At 35.8% G+C, this 18,393-nt stretch overlaps 1 protein-coding gene and 1 non-coding gene across 3 annotated transcripts; both read left to right on the forward strand.

The window, feature by feature from the left end:
* Positions 1–7,232: 7,232 nt before the first annotated feature.
* LOC112201852 (alpha,alpha-trehalose-phosphate synthase [UDP-forming] 1) lies at positions 7,233–17,151 on the forward strand. Of its 2 annotated transcripts, none has more exons than XM_024342775.2 (18): positions 7,233–7,667; positions 8,418–8,808; positions 9,056–9,153; positions 9,381–9,769; positions 10,291–10,411; positions 10,558–10,659; positions 11,407–11,557; positions 11,856–11,944; positions 12,584–12,632; positions 13,197–13,297; positions 13,918–14,105; positions 14,529–14,646; positions 15,018–15,194; positions 15,275–15,397; positions 15,465–15,552; positions 15,688–15,818; positions 15,909–16,007; positions 16,403–17,151. In XM_024342775.2, exons 2-18 carry the CDS (start codon positions 8,439–8,441, stop codon positions 16,946–16,948), a joined length of 2,940 nt encoding a protein of 979 aa, XP_024198543.1. In that variant the 5' UTR covers positions 7,233–7,667; positions 8,418–8,438; the 3' UTR covers positions 16,949–17,151. The 2 variants fall into 2 exon arrangements, with proteins under 2 accessions (XP_024198543.1, XP_024198544.1); XM_024342776.2 differs by having other exon boundaries at positions 7,234–7,667; positions 10,291–10,405.
* Positions 17,152–18,287: 1,136 nt separating this feature from the next.
* LOC112168605 lies at positions 18,288–18,393 on the forward strand. Its single transcript, XR_002924364.1, has one exon. It is a non-coding gene; the product is annotated as a U6 spliceosomal RNA (small nuclear RNA).

Raw genomic sequence — 18,393 nt, forward strand, 5'->3', positions numbered from 1 at the left:
TCTGGAACTGCTTTGTAACTGTTTTACTGAGAATGAGGTTGCTTTAATTCTTTCTATCCCCATTCCCAACTATCATATCAAAGATAAGTTGATTTGGCATTTCTCTCGTAATGGTGTTTATACTGTTAAGAGTGGATATTGGGCGACATAATTGCTGCAGGCTCATTTAGAAGGGGATATGGGTACTTGATCAACTGGTTCAGTTGATAATCTATGGAAATGTCTATGGTCACTGGCAATAACAAATAAGGTGAAGTTATTTTAATGGAGGGGTTTTCATTCCATCTTACTATATGGTTAGAATTTGTTTTCTCGACACCATTTCTTCATCAATCTGCAGTAGATGTGGAAGAAAGGTTGAAACTGTTTTGCATGCAATTTGGCTATGCCGTTATTCAAAGGAGATGACTTGGAGTAGACCTAGATTTCCTTTTATCAAGATTAATGTAGATGTGGCTGTTAATTTGAATGCTGGCTAACGTGCTTTAGATGTTGTGATCAGAAGTTGGGATGGGTCTGTTTTGGTGGTTGCTTCTAAAGGAATGATTGGTAATTTCTCTCCAAAAGCTACCGAATTATATGCTGCCATTATGGGTCTTCAAGTAGCAAGAAATGGAGGCTAGCTACTCACATGTTGTCCTTGAATTGGATGCAAAGGAAGCTGTGTCATGTATATCCTCATCTGATGAAAATTGGGATGTGGATGGGGCTCTTGTGGAGGCAGTATAGTCTTATTTCTCTTATTTTACTTCTATTCAATATTTCAATGTATGTTCTCTCCACGTAATTGTAATCAAGCAGCGCATGTAGTTGCTAAGCATGCGCTTGTGATTCCTCACTTTCACGTTTGGATATGTTATTCCAGTGTGGCTTAATGATGTACTATCTATGGAGGGTTAATTCCCCCAAGTAATAAATAATTCAGTTTCAACAAAAAATAAAAATAAAGATTTCTCCACATTCTGTAAAATAACTGCCCACTTAGTTATGTATGCACGCCTGTATTGTGTGTTTCATGCCTTCTAATTTTATATTATTTGGCTTCACTAAACGGTGCATACCTTAGTTTTTGGCTCTAATTCTAATTTATAATATTAAATACAAAATTATTTATTTATTTTTGATATGAAAATTTTAATCAGATTTCTTTTATAATTTTTCAAAGTTGAAAAGCAACAAAGTTCATAAAAATATTCGTTTGATAGTTTAGTGTTCTGAAGAATCAGGCTTATTTCAGTGTTAGTATATTCTCAAATCTCAACTATCTGAACACTTTTCTCTTCTTGGTGTCCAACTTTCCACATACACCGAAGAAGTGAAGAGGAAGGTGTTCATGTGGCTGAACTCAGCCCGTAACCCTGAAAGACTAAGACACTCTGGTTGATAGTGAATGTATATGAATAAAATGCTATACGTAGTCACGTATTGTAGTGTCCTTGATGAATAAAATGCTATGCATTTCAATTGTTGCTCTAAATAAACCAATAAGATGAGATGAGATATCGATGAGGTTATCTCCAATTCTTCATCTCCCTACCACCCTTTACTGGTTTTCGTTTTTGTGGTTTGAGATTTATTTCTGGACAACGATGATGATAGATACAGCAAGTCTATATGAGTATGGGCTTTGATTGGATAACTAATGACCTATTTTGGAAGACGTTTATATTGTGCACATGGTTTTGTGGTCCAATATGAAGCATAACCTCATTTTATGAATCCATCTCTTGAATGCATGATAGATGAATGCCCTATGGAGTTTGCACTCCTGCTCGTTGTTTAACGAAATAAGAAACGAAAGTCATTTCTCATTTTTTTCTAACGTCCCAATTATCGGGTTTTAAGAACATGAATATTGAAAATACTAACTAGATAGTTGGATTAAGTTAAGCTCGACTTATGAGTCAAAGCCAACTGAATTGATTTCGAATTGAGTGAGTCAGAGTGATCTCTCAATTCATACCATCACATATGCATGATTCATGTCGTCATTTGATTTGAGAAAAAAGGTTCTAAATTGACAACAGCTTCGTTCAACATTATAAAAAGAAATATCAATTAGATAATTATATAAATTATCGCGATGAATTTGGAACTAATCCCCTCTAAGTAGTTAATTTTGGAATCTAGCTTTTGTTTTTACAACGACAGCAAGAGAATATCTATGTCAAGTGTCATTATAGGCTTATGGCAAAAATCATTTCTACATCAAGTACGCACGTACAACTGTTAATTGAAAAGTAGATGATAGTGACCTGAGATAAGGGTATCTTCCATTTTCACACGTTGAAGTCGTGACAGCACAAATGCATGATATCTCAATATACACTTGGCTCCATATTTTAAAGCTCTGTGTTTTATCACTTTTATGTTTTAGAGAATGTTTTTTTTTTCTTTGAAGGGAAATACGACAAATTATATTAAAAGAAACTGAAAAATACATGGAGCGATGCAAAAAATATTGAAAGAAAAACATAAAAACTTAACAAGATGCACAGATGCATCTGTAATGTAGGAAAACAATAAAAGATAATAAGATGCACAAACACATCTAGTATGAAAGGTAACCATGTGACTTGATGCCGAATGACATCGCTGCACTGCATATGTCACGAGAGCAGTGTAAATGTAATAATAACCGTAATCGTAGCCGTAACCAGTGATATAATCACCAAGGAGAGGTGATTCGCTCACCAAGAGTTCGAAAGTAACCGAGAGTGTCAAAAACTCGTAACTTAGCAATCGAACTCCTAAGAACCAGAACAAATACCATATCAAAATGAGCAGCTGTCTCAGATCCAAAATCCGGATTTGATTATGACCTGGGTCCCAAATGCGGATCCAAATCAGGCCTGAATCCAAGATCAAGTTTGACGGGTCAAACTTGGCAAAGGCCAAGGCCCAATAGAATCTGATCTGGGCACCCAAGCACTTTGGCACCTTGGCTGTAGCCGGACGTCCGGCCACCCTTCCAGATCCGCAACGCCGGAAATTTCTCGTCCCGGTGTCGTCCACATGACTCCAAGCGCCACCACCCACAGACTGCTGCCCCGCCGTCTGTCTCTGACATGAAATCTCTAGTCGCGAATTCCCTCTGGTCCAATCTGGAAACCAGAAACCAGAAAACCATTCCGACACCCTCGACCGTTCCAACAACTTCACTTCAATCTGGGTCGAAAACCTGCGCATCTCGAGCCCTTCCCACAGCCCTAATCACAGAAATTCCAAGAAGTCACGGCCAAAATTCCAAAAAAGTCTGCATAGTCCGTGGATCCCAGATCCGGATCAGACCCAAAACCTCTGATATCCCATCTGAAGGACGCCGACCACCTACCCAGATCGAACTCAGCCTTGAATCCCAAGTTGTGAAGACCTAAGAGAGAGGGAAAACATTGCCATCTGCCGTCGCAAGAGGAGTCTTAGACCACACTTTTGAAAAGAAAACTGGAAGAAAAGAAGAGACCGTTTACACCGCACTCAAGGTATATGACACCAAGGGATGTGTCGACATAGTTCTCCATCGGAGATGGAGAAAGTTGCAGAAACGACCACCCATAAGGGCGGTGTTCTCTCTTAAACAAATCAACTAGTTTTAGAGAATGTTAATTTTACTCGAAATAGTTAATCGTCTCTTGAATCATAGTTATTAAAATACGAAACATGTATAATATAAAAAAAATACGTGTATATATATATATATATTCGGACAATTTTGTTGAAAAGTTCAGCAAAATATCTTTAGTTAGTTAATTAATTAAAATTAAAATTCTAAATCATTAATCAATATTAATTTTTGTTCGATAATTTGTGTAAAATATGGAAAAGCTTAGAATATCATGTATAATACTTTTAGATTCAAAAATACATAAAATTTAAGCATTTCTTTTTATAAATACAAAATACGGAAGAATTTTTGAAAAATGTGTTAATATCTGTATTATATGCATATAATAACTATGCTTTGAATATCTGATAAAACAAAAAAAACAAAAAACTATGCTTTGAATAATGTAATACTACAAATTATCCATAGCATCAAAATCTATTTGTTTCTCGGATGCAGCCTGAAAAATATCCATATGTAATAGGGAATGTGACCAAATGCCCAAATTTGGGTAAATATGAACCTACTTACTCCAGTAAAATATAAAGACTGTTTTAGACAAAGCTTGATTATAAAATTACTAGCCACTCTCTCACTGCCATTGACCTCCGGATCTATACTTGCGTCTCCTCCCAAACCGGATTGTCGTCACTCCTAGCCGAGTACAGCCTCTGGCAAGTAGCTTTCCTCTGACGGCCTTCTAGTCGGTCTCGAGTTGCTTCAATAGCTCCGACGACGTTACGGCGTACCCGTAGATTTACGCCACTGCATTTTCAAATACGTTTCCTCACGCGAGAGGTTGCGTCGGAGAAGGAGATCGTTCGGGAGAAGGAAAAACACCAGAGATCTATGTCGCCGGCGTTAGGTCGAGATACCGGGTCGTCGGCGTTAAGAAACGCCCTGGTTCTAGATTTTCGGTCTCCAAGTTCTGGTCTGGAGGGTCCGGCGGTGATTGTGATGATGGTAGTTACTTCAATTATCTTGCATTTTCAGTGTGATGTCACTTTTAGTCTACTACTGGAGGTGGAGCTAAAAATGTTAAGAGGAAGAGACTACTGAGAGAGAAACAGTAGAGGTTGAGTTCTGATAAAGTCAAAGTTACAAGTAGAATGGCTGATAAAGGAAGGTCGAAAGAAGTTGCTTGAGGATGTTCAAGCTCAACTTGAAAGAGAAAGGAAAACAACTCTTAATGAAGCAAAGACAGAGAAACAAGCAAGCATGTTAGCTTCTGGCCATTATATCCTTTTCTAGTTTTCTCAAACAAGAAAGGCATACTTTATATAAGGTGGTGGAAGCACACAGTTTCCAGTCCTGATGCTCCAGTACTCATAGTCATTTAGTTAGTATCCATTTACATACTCACATGACTCTATAAATTTTTGCCTATGTTGTTTTTTTCGATGAGTTATTTTTGCCTATGTTGTTAAATTTGGTATATGGATAATATGAGATTTTTTCTTTGGTTAAATTTATTTTACTGGGGCAATAATGTTATTATTGGATTGGAGGGCAATAATACTATTATTGGGGGGCAATAATAATCTCCAGTGGCCTTTCTAGTGACCTATAATCTCTCGTGACCGGTGACCGGATTCCTGCGATCGCGCGTGACTTCTCTCTCTTTCTCTCTATAAGACAAATGAAGAGGGCAAAATTGTCCTAAAAATAAATAAATAACAATAAAAAATAACTTAATTGAGTATTAGGGCAAAAAATATATAATTTATTGGGTAAGTAGGCAATCTTATAAGATGTTTGGGTAAATGAGGTTAATGTAGTTCAAATTTGGGTATATGGACATTTTCCCTATGTAAATATCGCATATGTTGAGGATACGATATAATCTTCAATTTTTTTATATTTCTTGATCGGTAAGAATTTTGTTGTTTTCAATCCCCAAAAAAAAAACCAATAAAGATCTAAAAACAGTGACCACTACAGATAGAACTATCCTTTAAAGCTTTAAGAATATGAGAATGATAGCTAGGAAGTCACATACATGAAAACGAAAAATCTATGTCTTTACTAGATGCCTTATTTGGGTCATCCATTAGAAGCCGGCCTTCACAATCTCAAAGAAAACTCGTGGTTGAATTTAGTTTGAAATATTGAATAGTCATACTCTTTAATCTCCACCAAAAGACCAAATGACATTTTGGTGATATGATTTTCATTAACCACTTAGTAAAACTATCTCCAACAGACTACCTATTTAACAAAATAATAGAAAATTTGACTAATTTTAAGATAACTTACCACTCCAACAAAGTACTTAAATAGAAGTAAAATTCAACTTTTGCTAATATCTCTAACTAGATTAGCCAGAGAGGGAAATAAAAGAACAAAACGCTAACACTTCATGTTTTTTTTTTTTTTTAGTTTAACTTAAAACTAGCTAACATTGCTTGAACAGAAGTAAAAAATTTGCTAGGTTCATCTAACTTTTAGACAATCTAGCTGAACAAAATGACTTATACTATTGGAGATGCTTCTATCCTTTTCATTCCCATTTCCATTATCACGAGTTCTTACTATTCAAAATATGATATAAGACAAAACTACATGCCCTAAGCTCGATGCAGTCTACAACCAGTGATCTGTGACCCATTTTTCATGTCGTGTTACAAATGGGACGAACCCATGCTTACACTTAAGCTTTTTAATTTTTAATTTTGGAGTTTATTTATTTATTTTCCTTAAAATATAATCTCCAAATTATTGTGTATAATTCTTGCCCATTTTTTGCGCCATAGTTAGTCTAATAAGGAACATATATTATATGAGAAAAATACGTATGTATATTATTCGACCAATTTCATCTAATAGTTTATTAAAAAATCGGCAAAGGATTCTAAATTTATTAATTAATTAATCTTTAAATTCTAAAATATTTAACTGAAAAGAATAACATAGTCCCTCATAGTCCTTTAAAACTGTCACTTAGATGAGCAAGCCTGTAATAATATGTGTAACATATGAAAAGAAGAACACAAAAAATCATATAATACATGAGTAATGTTTTTGAATTCAAAAGTACGAAATTCCCTTTTAAAAATACAAAATGCGAAAATATTTTTAAAAAATATGTCGACCACATGTATTATTCCCATATTAAACGAGAAATTACTAACTCAAAGAGCAATACCTTTAGTGCAGCTCAACCCATTTACTTGCTTTTGTGTTTGTGGAGTCTTATAGCCCAATTTTCTAAGGTGGATGAGGATGCTAAATATACTCATCGATTATCAACAACCATCAGTTTCTTGTGCACGTTCTTATAAGAGAGAAATAAGAGATTTATGGTGAAAGAGTACATAGTTAGTACTCTTTGTCATTTATAAATGTGTGGAGATAAATTGTCAACTACAAATCCCCACTTATTCTCAAACTATAGTTAAACAATCATTAAAAACTTAACAACATGAACAAAACTCTAACTTCCTGCCTTAAAACAAGAGGGTTGTGCTGGACTGAGAAATGGTTTATTGAACTCTTGAAGAAAGGTACAACCCAAAAATGAATGAGAGAAAAATGTTGTGGGGTCTATATATACAGTTTGCTGGTAGCTCTAAGCAAAGCGGTAGTGCTCTGACTGAGTACCTTATAGGCCTATATAAAGTGAGCTTCCAAATTATTTTTAGAATGTAATGCTCGGTTATCTGCATGGCCAGAAGAAACAAGCAATGCTCTGTGCCTCTCTCTCTTTCATTTCGGTGACTACACCTCCTTTATTATTTTTCTTTGGATAAAATCTTCCCACATAAAATCCAATCGTCTTCATCACAATCTGATCATCATCAACAATTTTGTATGAGATTTTTCTGCATCTTTTTGGTGACCACAGCCACTCCCCAAAATATCGGCTTTGGCCAACTTGCCTCTCTCTCTCTCTCTCTCTCTCTCTCTCACCTATCCATTTATATACCCCTTCTTCTTCTACAAGAGCCAAATTAAGCACAAGGGTCAGAGAGCTTATTGGGACTGTAAAGTTTTCATCTTGATAAAGTTTTGGTCTTGAATGTGAAACTCTCAGAGTACCCACAAACAGAGATCTGCATTCTGCGTAAGACTCCTTCATTGGGTTTCTTTTGTTTTCTCCATTGATCAATTTTCTTGGGTTCTTGGTATTGTCTGCACTCTGCACCATTGTGTTTTTTTTCAGGGGATTTTTGGGTTGTTTTTTATTGTTCTTGTCGTGACATGGTTTTTTTTTTTTCGCTTCAAGAATGATGTTTAATCTTTGGTGTGTTGTGTAGTGACTGTTACTATTAAATTTCATTACTTTACTGTAGAGAAATATGATGATGATATAAATGTTGAAGCTTTAGGATTGATCATGAAGCTTTTACCTATGCAATTTCTTGAATTCTGGATAATGGGCCTAGTTTCAGTTTTAACTTTCTTGTTTCATTTACTTCTTACAATCTTTATTTTTTACTGTTTACTGATATTCATTGGAAGTTTCAGTTTCACAGTATCTGAATTACTGCAGTATCTTCCTCTGCTGCAATTTTGCTGTTTCTTGGTTCAGAATTATATCCTACTGTATGATATATCCCACATGAACAAAAGAAAACAAGGGTTGGATTGGAAATGGTTAGAAATATGGACTATAACTTGATAAATGTTATCTGAGACTCACACTCAACATATATGATGCATGAAGTGGTTTCCACTTTGAATTATCTTTTAAGGTGAAGTGGTTGAGTGTACGTAATCTGCTAGGAAGGTTGTAGCTTGAGAGTTGATGTACAACGTCAATGAATAGAGATGAATATTGTTGGAATGACCTATAACACTTTGTGAATTGCAGCCTTTTCTGCAGGACAATCATATGCCAGGAAACAAGTATAACTGCAATCCCTCCACACCCAGAAGTAGATTGGAAAGGCTTCTCAGGGAAAGAGAGCTAAGGAGATCAAATCTTGCTTCACAACCGAATGAAGATGCAAACAGACAGGCAGAACTGAGTGAATATTTTCTTACTGACGGCGAAAATTTAGCTCTCTCTGGTGATGAAGATTTTGCAGATGGGGTTGCAGCAGCAAGAGCTTTTGTTGATGGATGTGAACGGCAAGAGGGACGACCTTATAAACAACGGTTATTGGTTGTAGCCAACAGGTTACCTGTCTCTGCAGTTAGGAAGGGTGAAGACTCATGGCAGCTTGAGATAAGTGTAGGAGGGCTAGTGAGTGCACTTTTAGGTAAAGAATAATTCATCTTGCCTTATCCCTTTGTTTTCAGTACATCCTGTGTTTTTGTTTTAGTGGCCCTTTCTTTAGGCACATGATAAGGTGTATGTTTTGTTCTTTTGGTATCAGATAAGGTATATATGTTGTTGACATCATTTGTTTTTCTTCATTCCAACTCACAAAAAGAAAATGTGTTAATTTTTTGATTTTTTCTCATTCAAATGCTCAATTAACCCCTTGTTTTTTTTTTTTTTGGAAGGTGTGAAGGAGTTTGATGCCAGATGGATTGGTTGGGCTGGTGTAAATGTACCTGATAGTGTTGGACAAAAAGCACTGACTAAAGCTTTAGCTGAAAAGGTTCAAATCTCTTAGTCTCGTCTTTAAATTGTCACAGAACTTAAGCTTATAAGCTGGCCATTTATTACCTCAAAATATTTGACAATGATGCAGTCCCACCCCTAACCCCCTTCCTCCATACCTCGGAACACAGACAAATTGGCATGCAGTGCACCCACCACAAGCAATCTGTTTGATTTTGTATTAAAGTATTAAAGGAGAAAAGATTAAACTTTTATTTATTGCAGAGGTGCATCCCAGTGTTTCTTGACGAAGAAATTGTTCATCAATATTACAATGGTTATTGCAACAACATCTTGTGGCCTCTTTTCCACTATCTTGGACTTCCACAAGAAGACCGCCTTGCAACCACCCGGAGTTTCCAATCGCAGTTTGATGCATATAAGAAGGCAAACCAAATGTTTGCTGATGTTGTAAATGAACACTACGAGGATGGAGATGTTGTTTGGTGCCATGATTACCACCTGATGTTTCTTCCTAAATGTCTAAAAGAACATAACAGCAAGATGAAAGTTGGTTGGTTTCTCCATACACCTTTTCCTTCATCAGAAATACATAGGACACTGCCATCTCGATCAGAACTATTGAGATCCGTTCTTGCTGCCGATTTGGTTGGGTAAGTCATGTATTTTTTTTGGTATTTCTGTTGCATACTCTGTTATACTATTATATAGGTACTTATTTGACCATTAAGGTTTAATATCAAAAGCTCTCCAGGTTTGATCTTGGAAATGTGATTTGGGTTTGGTGGTAAAACTGTTGTAGTGGCGACATCTAAGGCCTCATTTGAAGTCTCTAAAGGAGCTTGAATGAAGCTCTAACTTATGATCATGTTAATCACACCCTTTCTAAGCATTCATAGTTAATGAATTGAAAGCAGTGGATGTAAACTCTAGCTGAGCGATCCTTTTTGTCAGGAATAGTAATATCACCTACTTTAATTCTGAAAACTAATAGCCCTTATACACCATAGAAGATAATGTTAATGAGCCTATTTTTCCTGCTTATTAACAGATTAAGCTTTGATACATGACAAATGTTCTCCATATTCTGCTGTGCAATATGTTCTGTAAGTTGCCATCTTATGCTATGTCTCAAGAGCTTATAGGTACTGATGGGTGGACTTTTCATTTCCAGATTCCATACATATGATTATGCAAGGCATTTTGTTAGTGCTTGTACTCGTATTCTGGGTTTAGAGGGGACACCTGAAGGAGTAGAGGATCAAGGAAAGCTGACTCGTGTAGCTGCAGTATGTGTAATCAGAAAAATAAGCCTGTGACTTTTTCAATCCCCTTATTTTTTATGTGTTTATCAGCACATAATTTTTATATTTTTTTTATCAAGAGTTCCTTTACTTGGTGAATCCTCATGATTCTCATTTCCTTTCACTTTGAAACTTAGTTTCCAATTGGGATAGACTCGGACCGATTTATTCGAGCTCTAGAACTCCCTCAAGTCCAGGAACACATGAAGGAATTGAAGGAAAGATTTGCTGGCAGAAAGGTAAGATCGGATTAAATTTTCATTAAGACTTGAAAGCACCATTTGGTAGTTTTTTATTTTAAATCTAAACTCCTATGTAATCTAAATAGTAAGTTCTGCACCATAGTTCTTAGCATGCTTCTTAATGCGCTAATGTTTAGATATGATTATAAACTAACTTCCTTTGTCTTATGTTCAATTCTTTCGTCTCTTTAATCAATGTAAATTGTAAATTGTATTGCTGATAACGATAGGCTAATCACAAGTACAGTTGGCTACTCTCTTTCTTTCTCTCTCACACACACACAAAACAAAATCTCATCTGATTATCCTTTAATTTATTAAACTACTCTGTTTGCTTAATGGATTCACATGCATCTCTCTCTCTCTCTCTCTCTCTCTCTCTCTCTCTCTCTCTCTCTCTCTCTCTATACATATATATATATATATATATATGTATATATATTCCATGGTTTTGAAATTTACTTTGTATACCACTTTGTCATTACTAAATTGCTCTCTCTTAATAGTTTCTTTTTATTAGAATCAGGTGTTGTGTCTCCAATGGTGAAATTTTTTTCTTTAGATGTTGTTATTTGTCATTGTTAAGATTTGGGTGGTAGTTTCACAGGTTCATGGTTCTTTTGTCCAGATGAATTTTTTCTATGTCAATGGTTACAGATTTGAGTCCATATTCTTCCTTTATTCGCTTTTACTAGTTTATTTAATTTTCCAAACACTTAAATGTTCCAATTCAACTGTGTGCAGGTAATGTTGGGTGTTGATCGCCTTGATATGATTAAGGGAATTCCTCAAAAGATTTTGGCATTTGAAAAATTCCTTGAGGAAAATCTGAATTGGCGTGATAAAGTAGTATTGCTGCAAATTGCTGTACCAACAAGAACCGATGTGCCTGAGTGTAGGTTCCTTTTCAATATATACTACTTACTTCAGTTACTTGACATAGAAGATGGACGTTATACCTTCCAATTTTGTTCCCGTATTTTGTGACAGTTAGGTTTATGGCTGATCATATAATTTCATATGATCAGGATTGTGAAGTCATTTCATTTGGCATATGGTGTTTGCTCATGAAGTCCTTCCTCTTTCTCTTCTCCATTCATGAAGTCCATTGTTTAATAGTCCTATTTCACTTAAGATGTACTATCAGCTTCCAGAGTCTAATATTTTTCTATACAATGCTGTTTCACTCACAGACCAGAAGCTCACTAGCCAGGTTCATGAGATTGTGGGACGCATTAATGGGAGGTTTGGAACTCTTACTGCTGTTCCAATACATCATCTGGTTTGTTCTTATCTTCTTGGCCTTTTGTTTTAATTCCATCAGACTAAGCTCTTTCACAATAGTTTATGTACAATTGAACAAACGACTTTGTTGATTGGCTATATGGGATTTAAACTATAAAATTGTGTTCTGGATGCAAGATATGGAAATTCAATACAGATAATAGTGTTTCTAGAAATTCAAGTACACAAGTACTGCCATATATCAAGGTTGAAGACATGGATACTAGCCTCTCCGAACTTGCTAACTTGTTGACGAGGCTTTTAAAATTTTCCCTTTCTTTGTGCATCAATATATGGTGGTTGCTTGCGACAAACTGACAATTGCAGTAATATTGGGACTAGAAAAAACTTTCTTTTTTTTTTTAGTTGTAAATATATAGTTTAGAGTTGAAGTCCAAAGTCCAGGACTCCAGGTATAGATACTTAACATAGATACTTAACTTATTATTATAAGATGTTTGCATCATGCTTACATATCCAGGGAAATCTGACTTCTCTAGTTTTTAATTTTTTAATTTATTTTTAAATTTACTTTTATGTAGGATTTGTGTACTATTGCATCTTTAATTAGACTTCTGGATTTTTCACAAGTGATACATATATATGAAGATTTCTAATACATCTTCTTCATTTACAGGACCGATCTCTTGACTTTCATGCATTATGTGCACTATATGCTGTTACTGGTACTTATTTTTCTGGCTTAAAACTTACAGCATTAACCATTATTGTCTTTATGATAATCCTGAAATGCCGAATCTTTGATAAAAACTAATAGATAACCTTCTTCAGCTTCAATATGAGTTGGATGATATTTTCCAATTTTATCTTTTATCGCCAGTCAAAGCCACAAAAATAAATAAATAAACTAATTCTGACAACAGAACACACATTAACTTTCCCATTTTTGGGTAATAATTGTTGATTAGAATTTAGTGAAGCATCACTTTCTGATGGTTTAATAAGCACAGCACTTCCTGAAAAAATAGACGTATTTACATGCATGTTCTTCTGGACCGAACTTGAAATAGAGAGGGCCAGTTACAGTGGGCTAAACAACTGGAAATGGAAACAATCTTCTTGTCCTCATGCATGAACATTATTCATCTACATATTTAAGCAAATCATAACTTTGAATCAATAGGCTAGCAATCAGTATGGAAATATATATCCAGCCCAGCTTTTTTTTTTTTGGTATAATTACTAAGAAGCTATGAATAACCAGAGTTTGCAATATATACTATTTTCAGATGTAGCACTTGTTACATCTTTAAGGGATGGGATGAATCTTGTGAGCTATGAGTTTGTTGCTTGTCAAGCTTCCAAGAAAGGGGTTCTCATTCTAAGCGAGGTAACTAGAACTTTGATGTGCATTTTTTTTAATTATATATTATATCTTTTTTCATCCAATGATGTATTGCTATAATTAGAAGAAGAAAAAAGAGTAAAAACAAAACCTAGATTTTTGTTTGATCCTGCACGCAGACAATGTTATAAATCTGATATCTGGTTATATGTTCCAAGTGAAATTACACAAGACAATTCAGAGAGAGAATTGACCAAAAAAGAAATTAGAGAGAGAGAGAGAGAGAGAGAGAGAGAGATCCATATGGCTGCTTCCAGTGGCATGTAGACTGTAATCATCCCGATTAAAGTAATCACAAAGTTAGGCATCATGTTAGGCTTACATTTTTGTAAGTATAATGCAGTTGTATTATTTTTCAATATTTTGTACCCTTCCTTGAGAGAAGAATAGAGAGCAGAGATTTGATTAAGTACCAAATTCTTGAAATTTTAGTGAAGTTTCTGTACAGTTTAGAAGAGAAAATGGTTTTAGAGCTTCTTGTTATAGGCATCACAAATTCCTCTACTAGTATGAGTATGGACATTAACTTATCAAGTTGCAGTCACTCTAACCGTTATAATTCGTTAAGTTGTGAAATCTGTTCTAATAACGCTATTCATATCTAGTTTGCAGGTGCAGCACAGTCCCTTGGTGCTGGTGCTATATTGGTGAACCCGTGGAATATCACAGAAGTAGCTGCTTCCATAGGCTATGCTTTGAATATGCCAGCTGATGAAAGGGAAAAGCGTCACCATCATAACTTCATGCATGTAACAACTCACACATCTCAAGAGTGGGCTGCAACCTTTGTGAGGTGCTGATCATATCATGGTCATATGAAATATCTACTTTGTTATACCATGACTCATGTTCATGTATCTCCTTCTGAACAAATTCACTATGCTTTTTTACAAGTTTAAGCACTTTTTAAGCACTGGTGAAAGTGCAGACTTCTTTTCCAGGTTTAACCAAAAATAACTGCTTTGTGAAAACTAATGTCGGCACTTCTTTTGTTTGTACTGATCCAGTTATAGTGTTGATTCATAATTAGATCCACCAAATAAAAAATTTCAAATATTTAATCAGGAGGAGGTTTACACACTACAAAAATGGAGATATAAGGGATATAGATGTCTAATTCAAATATCGTTGTTCTGCTATCTCATAGCTTTTTTACTTTGTTTCCTTCCCCTTTTCTTCAGGGTCATGCTCAATGGTGAATTTTTCTTTTATGTAGTGAACTCAATGATACTATTGTTGAAGCTCAACTAAGGACTAGACAAGTTCCTCCTTTACTTCCTATCAAAGGATCAGTTGATCGCTATTTTCAATCAAGCAATCGATTACTTATACTGGTATGCTATTTTTTCATACTAGAAGTTGAGTATTGGTATAAGTAAATATCTATGTACACACACACACAGAGAGATATATATATGACATATATATCTATATGTGTGTGTGTGTGTGTGTGTGTCTCTCTCTCTCTCTCTGTATTGCTAGAGAAAACTTGATGTCTACATGTACGAGTTCAAACGCTTGATACAATGTGAGCGTTATATTTTTTGTCAATTGAGAAATTTCTGTCAATTTTTTTCACAATTTGACTCCAACTTGAAATTGCTGAAGCTAGCAATTAAAGTTTGAAGTACTGGAAGAAGCAGTTTCTTGGTCCCAACTTAAGAGTTATCTCATCATGTTCATTGTCTCTGTTTCTCCATTACAGGGATTTAATGCCACTTTAACTGAACCAAAGGATACCCTTGGGAGAAGGGGTGGTCAAATTAGAGAAATGGAACTTAAATTGCACCCAGATCTCAAGGAACCCTTGAAAAAGCTTTGTAATGACTCAAAGACAACAATTGTTGTCCTTAGTGGAAGTGATAGAAGCGTCTTGGACTATGTACGGTAGCCTTCCTTCAGTGACTCTTTATTTCTGGCATTTTTCATGTTTTGCTTTGGGACTGATGACTTCTTATACAGAACTTTGGTGACTACAACATGTGGTTGGCAGCAGAAAATGGGATGTTCTTGCGTCTTACAACGGGAGAATGGATGACAACTATGCCAGAAAATTTAAATATGGATTGGGTTGACAGCGTAAAGGTTTGTATTACAATTCATTATCTTCTGTTTCCAAATTAAAATTTCTGATATATGTTCATGATTTCAGCATGTCTTTGAGTATTTCACCGAGAGAACCCCACGATCTCATTTTGAGCTTCGTGAAACCTCACTTGTATGGAACTACAAATATGCAGGTAGCACAGAATACAAGTTATTGTTTTCTTCTTTTTGTAGTGTTTCTAACTTTTAGTTAATGATAATGCATTACTGCTGCAGTTTTGATTCATAAATTATATATATTAACTCCATCACTATGTCCATATTATTAGATATTGAGTTTGGAAGACTCCAAGCCAGGGATCTGCTGCAGCATCTTTGGACAGGCCCAATCTCGAATGCATCTGTCGATGTTGTCCAAGGTGGTCGGTCTGTGGAGGTTCGAGCAGTTGGTGTTACAAAGGTACGTTATTCTAACTAGATGGAAGTCCTAGATTCTATGTTTTGGATCTATCACAATAACCTCCTGTTTGTTGTTTCCATGTTCGATCAGGGTGCAGCTATTGACCGTATATTAGGAGAAATTGTTCATAACAAAGGCATGAAGGCACCAATTGATTATGTTTTATGTATTGGCCACTTTCTACCAAAGGTGTGTTTCTTCTTGACTTCTCAACCAAGTCATCATCCTTAGAGATAAGTTTTCAACAGTGAGCATTTTGATTGGAAAGAATTTTGCATATATTTTCCATATGCATCTTTTGAACACTTTCCTTCATACTCACTCTGAGCACATATTACGCAATATATGAAGGCTGAGAGTTTGTTCATTACGTTAGTGGTATCTTTGCTCAAAAAGCTATGATATAAGAAAGACTGCCTGCATATGTTTGCTCCCTAGCTAATTCGAACATTGCAGTTCATTATTATCATAATTAGATTCTTGAAGATAATATCAGAATCATAGCATGCATACACATGCAACACATACTAATCCTTGAGTTTGATGATGGATATGTACGTAATGCCATGGACTGATTGCTGTAGGACGAAGATCTCTATACATTCTTTGAACCAGAGCTTCCTTGTGAGGTACCAGTGCAAACTATTCCTCGACCCACATCAGTACCAACTCCTGTCAACCCGTCTTTGCCCAAGATTTCAACGGGTAAAAGTGGTTCGAAGGGATCCCGCCTTAAGAAGCAACGTTCGTTGTCAACTTTAGAAAAGAGAGCTAATATTGGAATTGTGAATGCTTGGAGGCCAACATTAATGCGCGATAGAATGTCTCTGCATGAAGGTTCTTCTGTGCTTGACCTCAAGGGTGACAACTACTTCTCTTGTGCTGTTGGGAGAAAGCGATCCAGTGCAAGATATCTACTTAAATCGTCAGACGATGTCGTTACTCTTTTAAAAGAGCTTGCTGAAGGTGGAGAACCAATGCCAGTCGTCTCGGAAAGTGAAGCAATGCCTCTCAACTCAGACGGTGTAGCAGTGCCTCTCGACTCAGAAGGCGTAGCACTGCCTCTCGACTCAGAAGGTGTAGTGCCTCTCAACTCAGAAGTTGGAGAACAGAGCACTGAGAATATCTAGATAGCATCATATTTCTGTGACATTGATCGAAAGATTTCTTTCACAAGTACATACAAATTCCTTGAACAATTTCAGACCCGCGGGACTTTGTTTTGTAGGTAGAAGAAAACCAAAAAGTGCACATATGAGATGTTCAGGTTACATTCTTCAGTACATTTTACCCAAAGAAACAAAGAGTAAAGTTCAAATCATAATGTTCAAAATTTTTGCCAATATTCTTATTGTTTGGTTGCTTTTATTTTTTCCCTTTGCAAAATGATCATTCTGCATAGTAGGTCAGCTCTTCAAAGGCCAATCAACATACCTATAGGCTCAATCTCTTTCAAACTTTTCCCATCTTCTTTGACTATGGAGAAGGTAAAGGGTATCTAAGACCAAGTAAAGCAGTGAGGAATATTTTGATACCACAACTCCATAGTGGAGTAGCCCATAATTTGACATTCTTGAAATGGACGCACGGTGTCGTTTCTGATTGCATTGCATACTATCAATTCTTTTTCACTCTCCATTATCTAAAGATATCATCATTCAGATGAAATATTTAGAAGAAAATGCTATATATGGCTAGAAGAGTATTATATAAACTTTGAACTTGGAAAAGGTGTGAAAAAGAGAAGCAAGTAATGAGTGGTGGCAAGAAGAAATGTGATGCAAGGAGATCACTAAATGTCGGACTCAATCTCTATTATGCATTCAAGTTGCATAGTCAGCTTGTGATATGACCTCTATAATCCATTCTGTTTAAGAAAATGTTATTATTCAAATATCGTGTTGCAATGAGATTGAACTCATAACTTACCCTAACTTTTACTAAAAAAAAGTACATGTTTTCAATTTATAAACTCGTATTAGATTGACAATTTGCAAGTTATATATTCGTAAGCATATAACCAGAGAGGGATGGTATGAGACTATGAGGAGGAGGAAAGGTGCACGCTTAGGCATATATAGAATAGGGCAAAGTCCACTAGTAAGGCATGGAAAAATTAGTTTGTAGTTCACAATGTGACATATATTCAAGCATGGGTCAACGGTCATTGGAAGTAGGCAATGCTGTGACATGAGCCCAAATCCTAGCATATCCTATTGTGCATGCCTTTGAAAAGTTGAAGCTGAAATTGGTGGTCCTCTTAAGCCCACAAACAATTGCCATAACAGAGTTCCAAGGGGAGCTGCCCCTAAAGCCTAAGGTAGCAACCTATTACTTGAGTGGTAATATTTTCCTATCCATTCTAAATCTCTACTTGCTATAGAATACTCCAAATTGCTTGCCGGATTGCTTTTATAATTGAAAACTCTACAAAATAATTCGTGGATAGTAAATAAATAAATGATAGAAGTCACTATGGCAACATCCGATCAAATTGAAATGATACTGAGGAGAAGAGTAGCATAACTCCTGCTTAAAGATGACATGCATAAATCGAGGAACAACTTGAGCTAAT

Source organism: Rosa chinensis, chromosome 5, assembly GCF_002994745.2.
Source record: "Rosa chinensis cultivar Old Blush chromosome 5, RchiOBHm-V2, whole genome shotgun sequence".
Classification (NCBI taxonomy): Eukaryota; Viridiplantae; Streptophyta; class Magnoliopsida; order Rosales; family Rosaceae; genus Rosa; species Rosa chinensis.

Coding starts and splice junctions, on each gene's coding strand:
- LOC112201852 (XM_024342775.2), top strand. CDS start 8,439: ATGCCAGGAAACAAGTATAACTGCAATCCCTCCACACCCAGAAGTAGA. Junction 8,809..9,055: donor GCTAGTGAGTGCACTTTTAG/GTAAAGAATAAT, acceptor TTTTTTTGGAAG/GTGTGAAGGAGTTTGATGCC. Junction 11,945..12,583: donor CTGTTCCAATACATCATCTG/GTTTGTTCTTAT, acceptor CTTCATTTACAG/GACCGATCTCTTGACTTTCA.